Source organism: Furipterus horrens, unplaced genomic scaffold (genome assembly GCF_987537825.1).
Source record: "Furipterus horrens unplaced genomic scaffold, mFurHor1.1.pri manual_scaffold_2, whole genome shotgun sequence".
Lineage (NCBI taxonomy): Eukaryota > Metazoa > Chordata > Mammalia > Chiroptera > Furipteridae > Furipterus > Furipterus horrens.
In genome coordinates this window covers 195633690-195654973 of record NW_028327172.1, presented here as the reverse complement: position 1 = coordinate 195654973, position 21284 = coordinate 195633690, and the positions used below count along the sequence as shown (strand labels likewise).

Sequence of the window (21284 nt, the reverse complement as noted above, 5' to 3'; positions counted from 1 at the left end):
CCTGCCTTATTTTACAAATATTTATTTGCGACTGAGTAGGATTACATATTTTTAATTCATTATAGCTAACCACATCTATATCAAAAAGGTTTTGACAGGAATTTATATTAAAAGCAACAGTAAGTTTTTGTTTTTGTTTTTAACATTGAAAAAATACAAAAATAAGGAGTCAGGGAGAGACAGCTCTATCAGGAAAGGATTTTGAGGAAAGTTACCATGACCACAGGAGGAACATAGTAAATGTCACACCTTTTATGTGACAGAAAAGAGGCATGGCAGTTCCTGAAGAGGGGTACTGAATTGTGACCTTTCTTAGCCTGTTCCTTACTTAGCCTGTGTATGTGGTTTTTTTTTTAAATGATGGCTTGTGCCTTCAATTGCAATTTTAAAACAAAGCAGAGCATGTCCACATATGAAAGTCAGTCAGAGGTATGTCTTTGTAATTTTCCCACCCAAACTCCTCAAGAAAAATTCAGACCAAGAGTTCCTGCCCTGATCGGTGGGGCTCAGTTGGTTGGGTGTCATCCCACAAAGTGAAAGGTTGCAGGTTTGATGCCAGTCAGGGCACACACCTGGGTGGTGGGTTTGGTCCCCAGTGGGGACATGTGCAAGAGGCAACCAATCAATGTTTCTCTCCCTCTCTTTCTTCCCTCCCATCCCTTTCCTCTAAAAATAAGTAAACAAAATCCTTTTTTTTTTTTTTTAAGTTTCTCTCACAGGCAGGGCCAAGTACCCATTTCATTAAACAAGTGGTTCAACAGCAGGTCTCACTGTGTAAGCCTCACGGGCCATCATCTAGCTTGGAGTCCAGTAGGAAGAGACCTGGATTCAGGCAACATGAACACCTTATGCTAAGTTCTTTTTTTTTTTTATTCCAAATATCTTGATTAGCAAAAGTGTTTTTAAACCAATTTCTATTTTTTGCTTGTTGCAAATACACTTAATTTTATGAGCTACAGATTTTAAAGTTAATACTTTTGAATTAAAATGATGGATTTCCCTTTTATATCATTCATACAAAGAATCCATCATCCACTTTGGTAGCCAAATATTTCCCTTAACCTCCCCTTATAATAACTCTCCTTGCCACTTAAAATAACTTCTTCCACTTGTGCCCATTGTTGATATGAATTTCTGATCCAGTCCTTCAGGTTGCCAACATGGTTTGCCTCTTTGGTCTCTTTCTCCGGAATTAACTGAATTCCTTTAGCCTCTCAGCAAACTCCAGTCTCCATGCTTTTCCTCAGGACCGTAACTTTGCTGCTGCTCTCTTTGGGGATGGTCCCCGCACCAGCAGCAACTGTATCACCTGGGAGATGCCTGGAAATACTGTAGATCCTCCCTATCTGCAGGGAGTCCGTTCTCAGCCACCCTGCCCCCCAGTGGATGCCTGAAACCGCAGAGAGTACTGATCACTGTACATACTGTTTTTCCTGTATGCACATGTCAATGATAAAGATTAACTTATAAATTGGGCACAGTAAGAGATGAACAATAATAACATACTAATAAAATAGAACAATTGTAACAGTATACTTTAATAAAAGTTATGTGAATATGGTCTTATTGCACTGTATTAACCTTCTCACTTGAAGGATTCTGTGGCTCTTCTTTGGCATTTCTGAATTGCCAGCATCATTACTCTTGCGCTTTGGGGCCTTTATTAAGTAAAACAAGGGTTACTTGAACACAGGCACTGGGAGACCAGGACAGTCCATCAGATAACCCCGGTGGCTACCAGTGGACCGATGGGCGGGTAGCTGCACGGCTTGGCTCTGCCGGAAAAAGGGATGGTTCCTGCCCCAGGTGGGCCAAAGCAGGATGGCAGGAGATTTCTTCAGGCTACTCAAAATGATGCACAATTTAAAACTTATGAGTCATTTCTGGAATTTTCCATTTAGTATTTTTGGACCAGAGTTGACTGTGGGTAACTGAAACTGCAGAAAGCAAAACTGAGGATAAAGGGGGACCAGTGTACAGATTTCCTGGCCCCACCCCAGACCTACAGAATCGGAAACTCAGGGGTGAGGGCCAGCAATCAGAACAAGCCCTCCAGGCTGAGCACTACTGCACTGGGTTTTCCCTTTTCAAGTTTCAGGGCCTTTTCCATTTCCCATGTTTTCTAAATCAATAAATAGCAGGTAACCAGGGCTACGGCAGATTGTAGACTGCATCCACAAACGTCTCAGAACTACCTTGGAAATCGACTGAATCTAAACAGATAGGCATGGGCAAATTGCTTCTTTTAAAATCCCTTATCATTAGTCTGCCTTCCATCCACTCTAATACTCCTGGTGTTAGTCTCCAAATGTGTTTCTTTCTGTCCTGTCTATCTAAAGTAATGAAGAAGCACAGAGCTAACAGCTTCATTTCCCCCAGCAAGCTTTCCAGTGGGAAAATAAAAAGAAATTACCTTCCCAGATTGTATTTTGGGGTATCAGGCTTGCTATTCAGCACAGATTTTTTCATTTGCCTGTGGCTGTTAACCCAACTGCAGTGGGGAGGAATGGCACAGCCTTGGTCAGAAAATTGGAGTGACAGCGTGTATTTACACCTCACCTGAGACAGAGTTCCCCGTCATCATCAGTTCACTCAGAAGGGTCATCTTAAGAATACAAGTAGTCCTGATTCTTGCCAAGTTTTAGAAAACCAACGGAAAACTCTCAGACACTTCAACTTTGTGACTAATTGCCTTGTGTACTTGCTCTTGACAGTAGCCGACAAATGGGCATTTCATGGAGGCCAGGATGGAGTGGTTTGCTTTGACTGTGACTAGCTGAGCATTATAAACAATGCCAAGTGCCTCTGTTTTAATCTCAATCAATCTGCATTGCTGGAAATGAGGTTTGGAAAAGTCTGATGGCCATTCCCTGAAGGACAATGTTTATACTTCTTTTGTTGCAGTGGCTACAGTTAAGTTATACTTAAAAGTGAACTTAAACAAGATTTATTTGGCAAGAAGGAGCAATAGGGCTCAGTGACGTGTGCTATCAGTAATTGACGCTGTATAGTGATTTTGCTAAGAACAAGTGAGACTAACACTCATTTTAAAAATATATATACGTAGGTATCAATAAACCAGTCATGAAATTAGAGACCATCTCCCCTGGAAGAACCCATAACATGTGTGTATTTTATGAAGTTCTTTTTCACTTACCCAATCACAAAATCTGTCTTTTCTTTCTCTCTCCTCCTGGCAAGAAATCTCATTTCCCCCTTTATTACAAAACAGAGGACATTCTCCATGAACCCCCTGACTGCCCAAACTCATCTCCACCTTGTGATATCTCCTCCCCTCCATTGGCCCAGTTTGCCAAGTGTCTTGGCAAGAAAAACTACTCTTCAAAGATACACCTTGGCTTCGGCTGCCCCAGGATCTTCTCTGCCAGTTCTTTCTTTCTCATATTTACCTACACCTCCTCTCTGTCTACTAGTCTCCCTCTGTGGTTTGCAAATGCAGAGCCTCTCTTCTCTGTCATTCTCATATCATTACTTTGGACAACACCAAGGTTCAGACCCTATCTTCTCTCACCTGGACTCTAACTAGTCCCTCTAATAGCAGCTTCTTTCTTCTCCACACTTTATACCAGAATTACCTTGTGAAAAGACATATATGCTTACGTTAGTCCCTGAGTCAGAAACTCAGTGATATCCAAAAGAATTAGGAGGAAAATTCTTTTTTAAAAAAATAATTTTATTTATTTGTTTATTTTATTTTTAGAGAGAGGGGAAAGGAGAAAGAGAGGGAGAGACACATCACTGTGTGGTTGCCTCTCACTCACGCCCCCACCTGGGGACCTGACGTGCAACCTAGTCATGTGCCCTGACTGGGAATCGAACCAGCGACACTTGGCTCGCAGGCCGACGCTCAGTCCACTGAGCCACAGCAGCCAGGGCATAGGAAAATTCTTAATGGGTCTCAACGTTCTCTACAGTCCACTGAGGCTCTCTGCTTTCCTTTCCAGACTCACCTTTTCTACACACCTCTCTTGCCAACTCCTAAGTCTGCCTGCTGTCCTTCAAGCACCAGTACCCACCTTCAGGTCTCTGAACTTTTGCTCTTGCCCTTGAGTCATCTGTAATGTCTTCACTCCACTTGTTGACATGCTTGTCCTTCGTGTATTTCCAGTTCAAATCCAGGATGCCCGTCTCTGTGTACCCATGTTAGACTTTTCTTACAACACTGCATTCCATTGTGGTTAGTTGTTCATGCCTCGGATCAGGGAAAATGTCCTTTTCTTTCTTTCTTTTTTTTCTTTCTTACCTTTCCCAGTGACAAACATGGTGACTTAATAAAGTTAAATGTTTAGACACTGATTTAAATTGTGTGCTGTTAACCAAATGGATAAGCACGCAGGCATTACAGGGAAGACAACAATGTCAGCTTATTTTTATCAGACATTTTCTTCTTCTGCAATATTAAAGACAATGGACTTCACCCATATCTAGAATATGTGTCTATTGATCAATTAAATTCTCAGTGGAAGAAATCATTGTTGAACAAACTCAAAAGCATTTGGGAGGCTTTGCTAGAAATGTATGATAGGGGTTTATTCAAGGTCTTGGAGGTTGCACACTGGAAACACAGCTAGGCAAAAACCCAGAAGTATTTTAAAGAAGAAAGAAGAGTTAAATGTTATAGTAAAAATATGCATCCTTGAGAATTATCAGTTCTGCATTCTTAGCCCTGGGATTGGTCCAGAACTGTTATCAGTCAGATGTCAGGCAGACAGGATGAGGGAAGCCAGGAGGTCTGGTTATCTCCCGATGGCCTGGATGATGGAGGTCAGGTGGCCTGGATACACGAGTCTTTCAGGGGATAATTAGAGGGTTGCCTGGAAGTTCAGGTGTACATCCAGGCATTGGTGCAGGACCAGAAAGTTCAAAAAAGTTTTTAAATTCCCTGGCTAGTTAGAACAAGAATGGAGATTTTCCTCATACTTCAAGCTTCATAGTTTTAATAATTTTAGCAGCTTGGTTAAGATGACTCCACTTTATACATTCCCTGTCTTCACTCTTTTCTCACCATCATGGAAGTCCTTGTGTGAAGTAGAGAGAGAAGGCTGAAATGAGAGATTCCAAGTTCCAGTCCTGGATCTTCTTCACTAATTTAGCCTCATAAGTTCTGGCATGTCATTAATCTTTTGGGAAGACTCAGTTTCCTCATCTGTAAAATGAGGGGTTGGCACTACATTTTTCCTAAGGTTTCTACCAGATCTAAGATTCTATTATTTTAGCCATCACCACTGTCATTTGTTAGCTCTTGTTATACAAAATTTATTAATTGTTAAGCTTGAAGAACCATTTTCACAGCATAGGCAGCTGTACATTGAATGCTGAGGATTTCTTGATGGGAAATGAGTCTCAACCCAAGTCATGAACCCTAGAGACAGAGGACTAGGCTGTTCACTTCTTCCTAATATTTCCTTGACGTCACCAAGAACAAAGTCTGCTGGGAGAAGAAGCCCTTGGAAGATGGCCAAGCCCACAGACACCGCTCCCATAAGCTGCCATGTATTCATCCAACAACATGTACTCTCCAAACCTTTTATTATGTGCCAGGCACTTTCAAGACACAAAATATAGTGACGGGCAAGACAGGCAAGGACCCTGTATTCTTGCAGCTTGTAGTAAAGGAGAAAACAGATAATGAACAAACAAATATGTGAATTTTTATAAGTTCATTTTAGCACAATCACAAAAAATAAGAAACACATAAGGCACTATAAGAAACAATAAGACAGTGTTGTAATGGGTACTTAAATAGCTAATATAGTTCAAGGAGACAGAGAAGGTATAGCTAAGAAGGTGACATCCGAGCTGAGACTACAGTGACACATGCAAATCTGGGGGCACCAGGCAAGCTACCTGACCATAAATCAGGATTTCAGTGGACCTATTCTGGGAAGAAACAAACTCCTAGGAGACAGGTTCATTTTCCCCAGTGGGGATAACTTCTCTATAGTTGAGGCGATTCCAGACCCAATTCAAAGTTCAGGTCCTGTCTAGGGCAAAGCTAAAATGCATAGATCATCTCTGATATCCTGTAGCAGCAACTCTCCACTTGTTTATTCAGTTCAAGAAGCACTTCACATTTGTAAAGCTCCCCTATGGGCATACCATGGTGTTTTTATGGTCCATGGCATCAGATAGAGGCTTCAGGTTATGAGCAATTTGTGCGCCTCTGCTCCTTTTAGCCCCATTCAGGAATATATAACGGAATAGAATTCAGTCAGTCCATCAGTCCATAGCACTAATAAGTTTTCATTACAAATTACAGTAATTCCTTTTTAGTAACATCTGACACCTCACAGCTGATCAAGTTATGGTAACCAGAGGTCTATGGAATTAGGTCCACATTCCTCAGCTAGCCCTACATGAGCACCCCATCCCTTAAATGCCATTAAGACCGAGACTTTATTTCTAACAAGAGTGTGAGTTTGTGTGTGTGTGTGTGTGTGTGTGTGTGTGTGTGTGTGTGTGTGTAAATGGGGTCACAATATAAAATAGGTTTCTTATTGTGAGTCACTGCCAAAAAAGTCTGAGAAGCACTGCTCTAGATCATAGATTAAAGAGTCAGGTCTAAGAGACACAGAACATTATCTGAGAATAGGTTAAAATATTTTCCAGGCAGGTAGGAATACGTGATATTGTCATCACAGAGTCAGGGAAGCTGAGGCATATTTAAACACAGATCTAATGAACACGAGACCTTGGAGGAGCAGACTCTCCTTCCACATAGGTACACCCGTAGCAGTAATTGAGTCAAAACTAGAACCCAGATTCAAACTTCAGTTGTAATTTCTTTACTAACTCAATGAGTACTTTCTAAGAAAATGCAAATTCGGGGTTTGTGATTATGGTAATTTTTTTATCAAAAAATTCTCTAAAGTTTTTTTTTCTGAATATGTGAACACAGTCACATTAATTCATGCTGCCTCTATCCTATAAGAACGCCATGGACATTATAGCGGTCCCAAATAAGCAGTGACAACAAAAGGCTGAAGTGATTAATAACTGCAGAATGGAAGATACTAGAAATCAGCCTGTGATCCCAAAGGAAATAATAGGTGTACACAACAATTATCAGTGGTCAGTAAAACCATTTGGTAAAGCAGGCATTGGGTGATGCCACCTTGGCCCTATCAGTCTCAGCATTACCAACATTGGGTTACACAGATCTTACAGCCTCGTCTAGGAAAACAGCATCATCTGTGAACTATTCTTGCAAAAAAACAAACAAACAAATGAAAACCCTAAACCTGAATATAATCAAGGTCCTAAATCAAAATGCCAGTGCATGGAGGCAATGGGAGGTGTCAGTCAGTCCAATCTACGCAGTGGGATAGTCAAGAGCAGTGATCCCCAGTTGGGGTCCTGGAGGGCTCTTCAAAACACAAATCACTGGGCCACACTGCCAGAGTTTCTGCCTCCCTAGGACTGGATGGGGCCTGAGAAGAGAATATGCATTTCTCACATGTTTCCAGGAGATGCTGAAGCCCAGGGCCCCCACACTTTGAAAATCATATTCCTCTTCTTGTGTGGAAAAGCAAATGCTGCTGGATAAATGAGTTGTTACTTTACAGTAGGCCCAATCACCAAATTTACAGAAGACAAATCCTAGAATGCTTCTAAACAAACTGCCTTTATCCCACAGTTCAGACAAGTTAACAGATGACGGGAATGGTGAGGGGCCCCTTCAGAAGATAGCTACTTGAAGAGCCTACAGAAATGTCTTATTTCCAGGAAAAGTAAACAAAGATATGAATTTGGTCCCCAGGAAATGGGCCAGCGTGGAAGGGAGGGGTGGGTCTGGGGTCAGCCTGTGTCGTAAGGTTGGGAGGTGGGAAGGGGAGCAGCTCCAAGCAGATGGAGCTGTGGATGGTGCAGATGTGTGGACCTCAGCAGTGCCAGAGCCGGGAGCCTGCAGGGAGCAGAAGAGGCAGCGCCAGAACCTGGGGAGCTGTGGAGGTGCCAGGAGAGAGACAACCTGCTGTGTCAACACCTGGCTCTGACATCTGTCAGTCTTCAGGCATCAACTCTAGCGTCCTTGTCTGTAGGGGGACTGAGGGCAGCCACTGCAGCTTTTAGGCCCCAGCAGCCCAGCAGCTGCTTTGACAACCACTTCTGGACACAGTGCCTTAGACAGGGAAGGTCTGACAAAGGTGAAATGGCAGAGCACCCACACTGACACCCCAGAGCGCACCTGAAATCCCCCCTCAAACCTCCCGGAGCTCCTCTGGAGGCATTCAAGGGCTTCTGAACGCCACCAAAGGCAGATGCGAAGTCACATAAATCCTAGTCAGAGGCAGTAGTTTGACCCTAGTTCATCACCAGCTGCCAGAGCTAGGAAACGTGGATGAGGAACACGTCTATGTACTCTATTTTCTATCAGGAAAGCAAGATGATAATATTCAACTTCATATCCTTTTTCATGAAAACCACTTAACTGCATTTTTAAAACACTGGGTCAATTTACTGTCATGTAAGGAGACAGAATATTAGGCAAGGTATTAGAAGGATTTACAGATGTGAAATTCCACTCATAGATTAGGCATATGCTGAAGGGAACCCCCACGGGCCCAGGCCTCATGAGTGGACACCCACTGATAATGCCGCTGTCATCATTTAGACGGTTAACACTTAACGAGCCAGCTTTCCTTCTGTCCAGTTCCCAGGCCCACGGTGCACATGCCAGGCCTGTCTGCTCCGTTCCCAGTTCCAAAGAAGAAACTTTTCTTGGAACTGTGGACCGGCAGTACACATGGGCAATTCAGCTTTTTTCGTAAGGCTTTCAAAGTAGCGCCAGAAGGTCTTGACAGGATCTGTGTGCACACAGGCAGTTCTGAAAGAACCCTGAGCCACGCTGACGAGGACTGACCCTGCCAAGCAGCAGGATGAGAGGTGGGAGCCTGCAGGCGCCAGGCACTGAGCGATGCAGCCAAGCCTGGATAAGGACCTGGCCAGCCAGACTGGGGCTGCAAGAACCAGGCTCCATGGACACTAAAGCGGTGCTGGAATCTGTATTTTAAGTATAGAATCAGAAATCGGGTCGGAGAGTGGGACTTTTTATATGTTCAATATACACTGATGCCATTCCCTCTAACATGATGCCCTCAGTATTGACTGGCTTAATGATTGGATATTTTGTATGGTATTGGTTATAAAAGCACAAAAGAAATTGGAAGAATCTAAATATCAGTAAGAAAAAGGTGAAGGAAATGTAGAATATTTTTATGGTGGGATATTGTAACTATGCAAAGGAATATACCAGATCTTAATTTATCAATGGAGTCATCACAAAAACATAAGAATGAAAGGTGCAGAATATGTCCCATAGTGAATTTGTGTAAATTTTAAAATAAAATACTAATATTTGCATGTACTTTTAAAATATAAAAGTAGACCGAAAGAGTGTGTAGCAAATTTACATGAGCATTTGGGGAAGCAAAGGAGGATAATCAGCCTGGATTTGTAGGTCAACGGGGAATTCAACTTAATCTGTTTTATTTATTTTATTTAAAAACTATATGTTGAAAATAAACAGAACCTGTAAGACTAAAGGCAGAAGGAATTGTGCTTAAGAACAGTTCTTTTGTCGATAAAATCATTTCCCACTAGGCAGAGGATGACAATTCTGATACTGCTCTATATGCATTAAGGAATTGAACAATCTAAATGAATGGCTGATGGCAGGATCCAGGTTTCTTACTGTTGGAGCTGAAATGTACTGATCAGCTATAAGAGGCTAGGACGATCCATCCACATGATGATGGGTTAGAGTTGGAGACACTTGATGGTGTTTAGAGAGAACTCATGTTTTAACTTAGGAGAGATTAAGTATAAGAATAATAATATAGCGCACAAATGGTTACCTACAGAAATATTTATAGATATGTGTATATACACAGGTTAGTATTTGCACATATAATACTTTGTTCTGTCAGATAAATAGGCCTAAAAGAAATGATGGTGGAGTACCAACAAACACATCTAGCAATCAGTCTTTGTACCATTCTCCAGTAAAAGGAGCAAAGACTCCTTGGAGAAATGAGCTGTTCTGGAGACGAAGCAGGAAACATACAAGGAGAATCTGGAACATCTTGTAGTGGCAGAAAGTAAGTAGTTTTCTAAAAAAAATTGCCACCAGAGCTGAAATAATTTGAGCAACAGAATAAACTAGCAATAGATCATAACCCAAAATGTAAAATAAAGAGTCATGAGTCACTACTGATATAAATGATTGAATAAATTTATAAATGAGGGAAGAAAAGACAAATCTGTGCAAAGTAATTCCAAATTATGTAGATACACCCCCCTAAAGGAGGGGAGCCTAACTCCCACCCCTTAAGTGTGGCTGTGCATGAGTGACTTCCTTCTAATGAGTACAGTATGGAAATGGGGCAGGGGTGGGGGAATAGCTTTACAGTGGAGAAACGCAGCAAATGCCACCTCAGCCAGGTGATCACGGTGAGTGTCAACACTCATAAGTTATGTTGGCCTTAAGTACCCTTGACATGATGAAAATGCACTTTACAACCTCCCTCCCCCAAAACCCATTAACTCCAGTATCATAAAGAGAAAAATGTCAGGCAAATTCCAACGGGGGCTTTCTACAAAACACAAAAATGGGCAAAGTCATGAAAAACAAAGAAAACCTGAGAAAATGTGATAGCTAAGAAGAGCCTAGGTGAAAATGACAACCAAATGTAATGTGGGGTCCTGGATGGCTCCCTAGAAAAGGAGAAGGATATTAAGGACAAACTGTGGCAATCTGAATAAACTATAGGCTGTAGCTCATAAAGATGGACTAGTATTAGCTCAATAATTGTGACAGATATTCATTACCAATATAAGATGTTAAAAATAGAGAAAATTGGTGGAGGAGGGGTGATAAATGGGAAGTTCCAATAGTATCTGTTCAATTTTTCTGTAAGTCTAAAGTTGTTTTTAATAATAGTCTATTAATTATATTTTTAAAAATTACTTTGAAAAATATGACCAAAGGTTGAATTGTCAAGCTGGGGTATGGGGACATAGTTGTTTATTTTATGCTTTGTATGTTCTCCATTTTTTAGTTTCTCAGAATTGGAAAAAGAGAAATTTGAACAGAATTCTTCCCCACACATTATGTGAATTAGTAATTATGTTGGACAACTGTACACTCAGTTTTCTTGTTTATATTAAAGCTAGTAAAGAGCCTCTTTTATAGAATAAGGCAAGGAGTTAAGCTAAAAATTGCCATGCTTCTGTGTATACAAATCTTTAGGCAAAATGTAGAATGGATTTCTACAAGTGGCATTTTATACCTGCTGCCAGTTACATCCTCACCAAGATTATACCCTTTTTCCTTGCTACTCTGTGTCTGAGAGTGCCCATTTCCTGACTGCCTGAGCACCATGCAGTATTACTTTCCTTTATAAGTTTGATAAGCAAAAAGACCTTATCACATGTGTTTTCATTTGCAGTCCTGTGATTGTTAATATAGTTGAGCATTATTATTTCTTATGCTTACTGGCATTTGTGTTTCTACTTCCATGAGTTGTATATTCATGTCCTTTGTCCATTTTCCCATTGCTTCATGAGAGCTCTGATACATCTTTTGAATGGTATTCTCTTCTCTCTGGACTCCCATGGTACCATTCCACTCTCCTCCTCATGCTTCTGTACCCACGGACAGGTCGGAGCCCTCAGCCCTCTCTCATTCCACTCTAATGCGCCATGAACTCTAACCCATACAGACACAGGCACACCTTGGAGATGTTGCAGGTTCAGCTCCAGACCACCACAATAAACCAAGTATCACGACCAAGTGAGTTGTGATCTTTTTTCTGGTGAAGGCTCTTGCTTTCGGTTTGTAAAAAACTCAACACCTGTGAAACACAGTAAAGCGAGCTATGCCCGTATCTGGGGGTCCCCCTAAAATGAAAGCCCAAACAGAATAAGAACCATGACAGTCTTGTCAGTGTCACAACTGCCCCACCCTGCCTGGGAATGAAGGGGTTTCTGGGACTTTCAGTGCTCACGCTGGGACAGCCCTGAGCAAATTGAAACGGTTGGTCATCCTACAGCTTAAGTTTAGATGCTCAGTAAGTATTTGTTGAGTGAGTGCACGATGGCTTCTAGGACAGCTTTTTCAGCCAGATGACTCTTTTGACCTACAGATCTAGATCTCTATTTCTAAAGGCTTCATGGAAAACATCATGTGAATAATAGATTATCTACCTCTAAAATGTCCAAAACTCTCTCCCTACTCCTCCTCCTCCTACACACACACACACACACACACACACACACACACACACACACACTTTGTATTCCCTTTCTCAGTGAATTTTTCTCTAGCATTTTAGATTTTCAATAATCCTGACACATTTCTCAGTTCTCAGTTTTGTAAGGTAACTGGTTGGGGTTAAATGCATCTTCTGTACTTTGGAACTGATACAAACTAATGGCAAACTTCAGAATTGTTCCATTCCCTGTGGTCTGTTTTCCAATCCTTTCACTCCTGTGGTTGTTTCCTTAGTTTTGATGTCTCTAAAGAATAATATTGTGCTCAGTATTTTGCGGGTAATGAAACTTCCTTACAGAGACAAATGGCTTATAAGCAGTGAAAATAGTAAAATTATTATTGATATATGTTTAAGTTCAGCAATGGGTTTAAGTGTAAATTTCATAACCATGATTAAACCATGATTATCAACTTTAAGAAAAGGTAACATTATAATTTGATTATGAGAAATTTGAGACTCTTAAACTAGATTGAAGCATCAACTTAGTTGTTCTGCTGTGTAAATGAAATTGATAAATCATGTCATCTATGACTTTACCCTCTTACTACATTTTATGATGAATTGCCCAAAAATACCAGATCTTATGTTGACAGAATCTGCTTCATCTTGTTTATCTTTGTCAGCTCAGGCTGCCATAACAACATATTATATTGGGTTGGCCAAAAAGTCCTTTATGTTGTTTTCATACCATAACTCTAGTAGCACTTAGTTGCCTTGCACTTCCTTTGAAAACATTTTGTTAGATTGTATTGTGACAGCTGTCATTTCAGCCTGCATTTTTTTAACACTTATAAAAATTGATAAATTTTGTGCAGCCATTTTAATATTGCAGATGGAAGAAGATAGGCAATATTTTCAACGTATTATGCTTTATTATTTCAAGAAAGGTAAAAACACAAATGAAACACACAAAAAGATGTGTGCAATGTATGGAGAAGATGCTGTGACTGATCGAACATGTCAAAAGTGGTTTGTGAAGTTTCTTGGTACTATTGACATTTTGGCCAAATAATTCTTTGCTGTGGGGCTGTGTTATGCATTGGGAGATGTTTAGCAGCCCCCCTGGCCTCTACCCACTAGAAGTCAATATTGCAAGAGATAGCCAACATACTCAAAATATCCAAATTAATAAAGTTACTGGTGAAAATGAAAAATGTGTCTTATTTTACAGCAAAAATGTAACAGACTTTTTGGTTATCCCAATAGAATGCATGGCTTAAACAACAGAGAATTGTATCCTCACAGTTCTGGAGTCTAGAAGTCCAAGACCAGGGAGGCAGCATGGTCAGGTGCTGGTGAGGACTCTTCCTGGCTTGAAGGTAGCTGCCTTCTCGCTGTGCCCTCGCTTGACAAAAACAGGTCTGGTGTCTCTCATCTTTTCTTTTTATAAGGGCACCAGCCCTATGAGATCAAGGCTCCTCCCTTTTGACCTCATTTAGCCTCGATCTCTTCCTTAAAGGACTGGTCTACAGTACAGTCCCGTGAAGGACTTAGAGCTTCAAGGTATGAATTCTGGGGGAGGACACAATTCAGTTCATCCTAATGCTGGTCTTTTTTAGAAGAGTTGAGTTTAAATAACTTGATTCCTGCATACATGGTTGTTAACAGACTGTTAACACAAATTGCTTCAGTTTTTAACACTTCTGTTTCACGCGTGGGTTGTCTGCTATCCCTGAGGCACCACCTGTGTTCTCTATAAAGGTTTACCCCCCACATCTGTAGCTGTTGTGGCAGCTAGCTAATGAATGCAGTTCACTGAACACAATTCTTTGATGCCTTTTTCTCCTCCAATGGAGAGTGGAGTTTGTCCTTACCTGACCATACATTTTATCACCTTTGTACCACCTGCAAGCAACTATCTGGACATTCTTTATCTCCTTTCTGTCTTCTGTTTCCCTTTTTTCAGTCAAGAGATATTTCATTCCCCTGCCTATCTATCAGTACTTCTCAGCATTTATTTCTGTTCTGTGTGTGTATGGTTGAGTGTACTGAATATGTAGTTTCTCTATAAATTATGTTTCAGTCAAGTAGTGGTGCCTTATATCTTGACAAGTGCTTTACATTTCACATAGCGCTTTTGCCTAGAGTAACTTTAATTCTCACAATAAGTCAGAGTAGATATGTGGCCAGATAAATATACAAGGCTAAAGTAATATCTCCCTTTATAGACATGAAAGCTGAGAATCAGAGGTGAAACAATTTGCCAAGGTAACTCCTAACATCTTGCCTTTTCCTAGCCTCAGAATAGCCTCTATTTATTAGTTGATTATTGGTGTGAATGAATGTATCTCTGTGTCTATATACCATATTTCAGCATCTTATTTTTGTGGCATGTGAAACACATGCTCACTATGTACAAATTGTGGAAAATGGATATTTTTTGCCCACAGACGGATGATCTTTATATACTGTGAATTCCATCATGGATAACTGGATAATTGAATGCATTGAAGTGAAAAATACTAAACTTTATATGCTAAATATGTCTGCTAACATCCATTCTTGGCAACCCCACAAGCAAGAGTGTATCTCTAAAGATATTAGCCTTATGTCTGTTGGTGCCAGAGATACGGCCTTTCTTATATAGCTTATCAGATCATCTTTATTGCAGACATTACCTAGTTCTAACAGCTAATGTTTTAGTCACTTGCCATTGTTTCCCAATTTATTTCCATATTGTCCCCTGTATTAGCCACAATTCTCCAGAGAAACAGAGCCAATGGGAGATATGCATATAAACAGATATATGCACATATACACAATTAAGATTTTATATGTATATATATTACCTTTTTGGTGTATGTATATGGTTTATATATTTGGTATATGGTTTATACACACAAAGGCTATGTACATATAAAGATTTATTATAAAGAATTGGCTCCTATGATTATGGTGGCTGAGAAGTCCCACGATCTGCCCTCTGTGTCTGGAAACCCAGGAAAGTCAGTGGTGTAGTCCCAGCCCGAGTCCAAAGGCCTGAGACCCAGCAGCGCCAGTGGGGGCAGTCCAGGCTGAGTGTAGGGGACCAATGTTTCAGCTCATGCAGTCAGGCAGAGAGAGTGCATTCTCCCCCCCTCCACCTTCTCGTTGTGTTCAGGTGCACAGTGGATTGGATGACATCCACCCACACTGAGCAAGGCCATCTGCTTCACTCAGTCCGCTGATTCTGGATGCACACCTCATCCGGAAACACCTCACAGACATACCCAGAAATAGTGTTCAGCCAAATATCTGCGCATTCATTCTGTGGTCCAGTCAGACTGGCACATAGAGTTAACCACCACGTCCCCTTTTCTCCATGCACTCTTGCACCTGGTGGCACATGAAATAAAGGTTGAGTAATTGAGTTTCCATTCACTTCTAAATGACCTTAGATTGTTTGTATTTAAAAATGTATAAGTTGTGAAGGTGATTTGTGACTTTGAAAAATATGAATAAAAGAACATTGGAAGGCAGGTGCAGCTGACTCCTTGGTATGATTTGGCTGGTATTACTCCACAGCAGAGCTCTGTGAAGACTGGCTCTGAGCTCTAGGGAGGACATCACAGCCATCTTTGTCTTTCCACCCAACAATATGTCAGATAAAAAGAATGCCATCACCCAGAGCCATGGCATTGAACGTGCTGTATTCTTTGTGAACCATGCACCTGGAGGTGTGCGGTGCTGCGACAGCATGGCCACACGTGGTGGGCCACCCAAGGGCACTGCCTCCAAGAGCCGTCACAAGCAAACAAGGCATCTGAAGTCACTCTCAGAAGGGAGCATAGGAAGAAAGTGTTTGAATTAAACACCCTGTATTCAAGTGCTACTACTGCTGTGTCTTCTTAGAGAAACCTTGGGCAAGCCAAGAAGTCTTGGGAGCTTATAGAAAGGAAAGAATAGTTCCACATGCCTTACTTTAGTGACTGGGTTAGGAGGAGTAGGACATTTACTAATGAGGATGTGCTTCAGCTTATTATAGTACCAGCTGGGGCGAAGTGGGGGTCAGGAAGGGTGGAATTTCTCCTTTCCCTTCCAGCTGCCCCATGGGGGCACTTGCCCACCTCTCTGCAAAGAATGGCATCCATAACCCCCAAAAGACTTCTCTCATCTCTTTCCTGACAGGCCACCACACAGGAAAGGCAAGGACATACTGAGGTCACCAAAACTGGAGAACACTTCAATCCTTCTGTTCTGCTTGCTGCAATAAAAGCGGCATGCCATCAGACCCCAAAGAGTCTCAAATTGCAAGCCCAGGCAGAACTAACTGAACATAAAGAGCAGAGTAGGGGCTGGGGGAATCAGTGTCTGCCGAATGGAAAAGAAAATCAATTGAGGGGTTAGAAAATGTTATCTCTAAGCCTTTGAAAGCAGTGGTTTAAATGTATCTATATCAGCATATAAAGAAGGAAAGGAAGATACAAAAAGAGTCATTTTACATTTTAGTTCCTAATTATAACGACATCAGTAGTTCATAAAATATTTCAGTTTTAAATTGAAGTGCCACTTGTATAACAAAATTAACCATTTTAAAGTAAACCAGCCAGTGGCATTTAGTACATGTGTAATGTCGATCAACTGCCACCCCTCTGTACTTCCACGGCCTCTGGAAGCATTTCTTACACTAGAATTTTGCATGCAGAAACTACAGTTTAAAATGTTAGAAAATTTTCTTAGACTTTTTATCTATTTGGTCTTAACTCCGAGATTATATTTGAGCACTCAGCTGCATTATTACTTTTTACCTAACTAATATGACATATCTTCAGAGTTTAAGAAGGGGCCAATTTAAATATGTTTTCTCACTTGACTAGGTGGGTGGGAGAGGTAATTATGGATTTCTGCAGACAGGTGAAATCTCATATATTTATGTTCATATGTATTGACAGAGGGTTTAAATCATTCAATAAAGAGTTGGAAGTTATTTCAGACATATGTGTTTCTTTCACTCAGGGTCAAACAGGCGGATTGATCAAGGACCTAAACACAAAACCCCATAGAGTCCCTCAATTCTCCACTAAATTTCTCCTAAAAACTGACCAAGTTGGTTCAACTAAGCAAAAAAAAATGAGCTTCTTGAACACTGAGGTCAGAAGGATGTGGAAACTCAGATTCTCTTTTAGCAGTGGCAGTGAATGCCCCATTGCCAGTGAACAAAAAAGATGCCTTCCTGTTCACACTTTCTGTGGCTGCCCCAGCATCCTCTGCACCTGTGCCCCACGGCTACAAAGCTAAGAAATAGGCTGATTAGGAAGCCAAGACTGGACTGCATCTTGCCACCTCCACTCCTGCTTTTAGCCTCTTAGACGGGGCCCCGCATCTCTACTCCTGTTCTGAGCCACTGGTCATGTGCGCTGGACTTTGCAAATGAGCTAGACCGACTCTAAATTGACTCTCTCTGCCTCTGATAAATATAGACATGCTTTGAGTGTTACCTTAGAATTCCAAGCACACAGAACCCAGAAAAGTCTTCCTGAAAAATGTAGCTGCAAACTTCTCTTTTGCTATTTCTCTTTTTGCTGTTTCTCAAATAGGACTGAGTGAGGCAGGCTCCTGTCTTAGATGCCTGAAGAGTTGCTGCTTCATGATTTATGAGCATTCCACCTAAAGGAGGAATCAATAGAAGGAAAAGGCTTGGGGAGAACAATCCAATAAGTAACTTTAAGCCTATAACACATTAGTACTTTCCTGGAGTTCTACATTACCACTTTATACATAGTAGTCACTCGATATATATTTGTTACCTAAATTGGATGAGGATATTTTTTCTTCTTTGGTAATCTCTACTCAGAGGAACATTTTGCATTGCTCTATCAATCAAAGAACTAATAATAATTGGTGTCAACTGTTCAACTTAAGTAAATAATTATTTTTAAATAGTCTTCGGTTTTGCAGTGACCTGCTTTCTTTCCCATCCTGCCTTTCAGTGCTTGCTGACCATTACTCCTGAAACCACATATGTGTTGTGCATCCAGAGCAGTGGTTCTCCGACTCTAGAGTCATTTTTAACCTCGTTTCAAGATCCAGATTTCTAGGCTCCCTAACTACAGGGTCCTTTAAGTCTAAAATAGGATCTATTAACCTATATTTTAATAAGCCCCTGGGTCATCCAGAGGCAGGTAATCCAGGGAATATATTTTAGAAACTGACCCATAGCCTTGACCCTGCCCTCAACTCTGAGACCATTATTTAGAGCAGAGAGAAGATAAAGAAGCAACAGGTCGTAAATTGCTAATGCAGTGAGGATGCTCCTGCCCTGGGATGTGACCTTATTTGACTTGTCACTATTTTGCCTTCTTTTCTATTTCATGTCCAAAATCCAGCCTTGGATCTTGGGCTCCACTGGCTGCTCAGTGGAGATCTGTCAATAACTAAATCCCATATTAAAGTTCTGCCTGCCCACCAGGTCCCCCAACCATGGCCAAGCTCCCCCTGCAATGCCTTTTGGATCCCTCCTGTGGCTACTGTTTAGAAGTCTTCTTTTTTTCCTACCGTGCCCTTGTGTCTTTACTGGATGGCTTGTCCCAGCACTAACGCCTAACTCCTTGTGACAGTCAGCCCTGGCTGAGGATGCTAACTATCTTTATCCAGGATTAGTCAAGGGTAGTAGGATAAGCATTAGCCTAGCTACCATAAAAAAGATCATCTCCTGTATTCCTGGCAGAATGAGAGCTTGTACGGACTCATTTACACAAGTTGAAAACATAAAAGGTTTTAAAAGAGGAATCGTTAAAAGTGAGAAACAACTCGAATTAACATTATTTTTATTGCATACAACTTTTTGTCAAGAATAGCCCAAAACAAATGCAGATTAAAATACAAATGTTTTTCATTGGCCACCAGGCCGATACATTGAGTTGGGAGTTAGGACACCCTTGTCTCAAAAGATCCCTCCATGAGCCCTCCTTTACCATGCTGGAATAACGGAGCCCAGTGATGAGGGGTTCCTCCACTCAGGTGCCTTCCAAAAGGAGTTGTGCAGCTAAAGAGAACAATCAGGTTCTACTCCCCTCCTGCCTGGTCATTCGGGTTCCTACTGAGGAGCCCTGAGCTCGAAGCATGAGTACAGTTGGCCAGTCACCTTCAGTGAACCAGTTGGATGAGATGGATTATGTCCCAAGGAGATAGAGAAGCCATGGCCCAACCAGAGATGTGGTTAGACAGCCCCCTGCCAAAACACTATGGACTAAAAGGAGGGTTGCTGACAAAACTGGTACCTTCCCAGCCCTGGCCAACGTGGTTCAGTTGGTGGCAATGTCATCCCATAGGTGAGGGATTGGGGGTTTGATTCCCAGACAGGGCACATACCCAGGTTGTGGATTGTGGGTTCAATTCTTGGTTGGGGTACATACAAGAAGGCAACCAATTGATGTTTTGCCCCCCAAAAAGTTTGTTAATTAAAAAAAGCAATAAGTGCATAAAACAACCTAAGTAAATTTAAAACCACCTACTTAAAGATAACCATTAATTTTGCTGTGTATTCTTATAAAAGCTCTCGTGTATGTGTATGTATACACATACATGATATTCATATATATAAGAATATATATGTGAAACATTGGAATCACCTTATACATGCTGTTTTATAACTTATCTTTTCACTTAATAGTATTTAATAAACATCCTTCTATATCAGTACAGTTCTAGAACATAATTTGGTACATCCACTGAATAAAGATACTATAAAAGATTTCAGTGATCCCCTTTGCTGGTTACTTAGGTGTTTATACCACCTCTTTACTGTTAAAACAGGTTCAGCATAAATATTCTGTTAAGTCTTTATATACATCCTTAATCATTTTCTGAAGACAAATTCCCAAAAGAAAAATTGTCTAATCCAAAGTTATATGTATTTTTAAAACTTTTGATACACATTGCCAGAAGACCCTGCAAAGAAAGAGCGAATCAGTTACACCCCCATCGCGGTATGAGGGCATTTTCTAACACATTCGCGTAACACTGAGCATGGTTTTCTCTGACAGTTTAATAGGGAGAAAATTATATTTTGTTCATATCTTGGAATGTTTTTAGTTACCAGAGAAGTTGATAATAACATCCCATTTAATGATTTCATAGCTTTTTCATGTCTAGCTGGGTAAAGCTGGGCTTAAAAATCATACTGCTAACTCTGTTAAAAGCATTTCTTTTCTTTGAGCGTTTACATGTTTGACATTCATAGGGCCCAGCATGCCATTTTTCTGTGACAGGGACAAACCAAAAAAATCTCAAGAGTAGAACTTTTCATTGTATTATGTAAAGTTTGGAAAAATAAATTTGCTACAAAATTCTTTATTTTGAATTTGTCTGATATGATATGCAATCTCATTTCTCAGTATGTAAGAACTTATTATAATTACACTATAATTGATCTAATTTCCCTTATAAAATCCATGGGAGGGGCAGTATCCACTCTCATTAAAAGAGGAAGCTGATAGCACAAGATATTCAGTACTATTTACTGAGTGACCACATGGTGCGAACGCTGAAATGAACTTTCCTGCTGATACACTAAACTGAACTTTCTTGTTGATACACAGGGACTGTTAGGGGAAAAATACGGGAACATCCGAATCCCCGGAGAAGTGGAAGCCTCAGAGTTTGAGATGATTTTGGACGCTGCTGTCGAGGCCAAGCTGGAGACCCAGCTACTGGAGGAGTGGTACTGTCGCGATGAGAACTCAGTGCCAGCAGCGTATTACCTCAGACCCAAGTCAGAAATGCTGAAAAGCAATAAAAATGCAGTAAGTTACCTTTCTCTGCGAAGTATGTATCTGTCCATTACTTTAACCTGTTTACGTCATCCAGGAGCGGTAGACTGAGTTATTCTGCCCAGGGCCCTAAATTTCATTTTGACAACAAAATCCAAAACTAAGAAAACTAATTCTTGACTCATCTCTCTTTTCAGCACCTCAGACTTTCCTCCTGGGGTCATTTCCTTCTTCCTGAAGTACACCTTTCAGAAATTTCACTAATGAAGTTCTACTAGAGATAAACTATCTCAGTGTTTAA

General features: G+C 40.9%; 1 protein-coding gene across 1 annotated transcript in view; it reads left to right on the top strand.

Moving 5' to 3' along the window:
• The window catches only part of NWD2 (NACHT and WD repeat domain containing 2), a 140874-nt gene that overhangs the window by 106565 nt on the left and 13025 nt on the right, over positions 1-21284 (top strand). The window contains exon 4 of the mRNA XM_090266993.1: positions 20813-21016. Within this exon, the coding sequence (XP_090123119.1) occupies positions 20813-21016 (204 nt within the window). The remainder of the gene's footprint in view (positions 1-20812; positions 21017-21284) is intronic.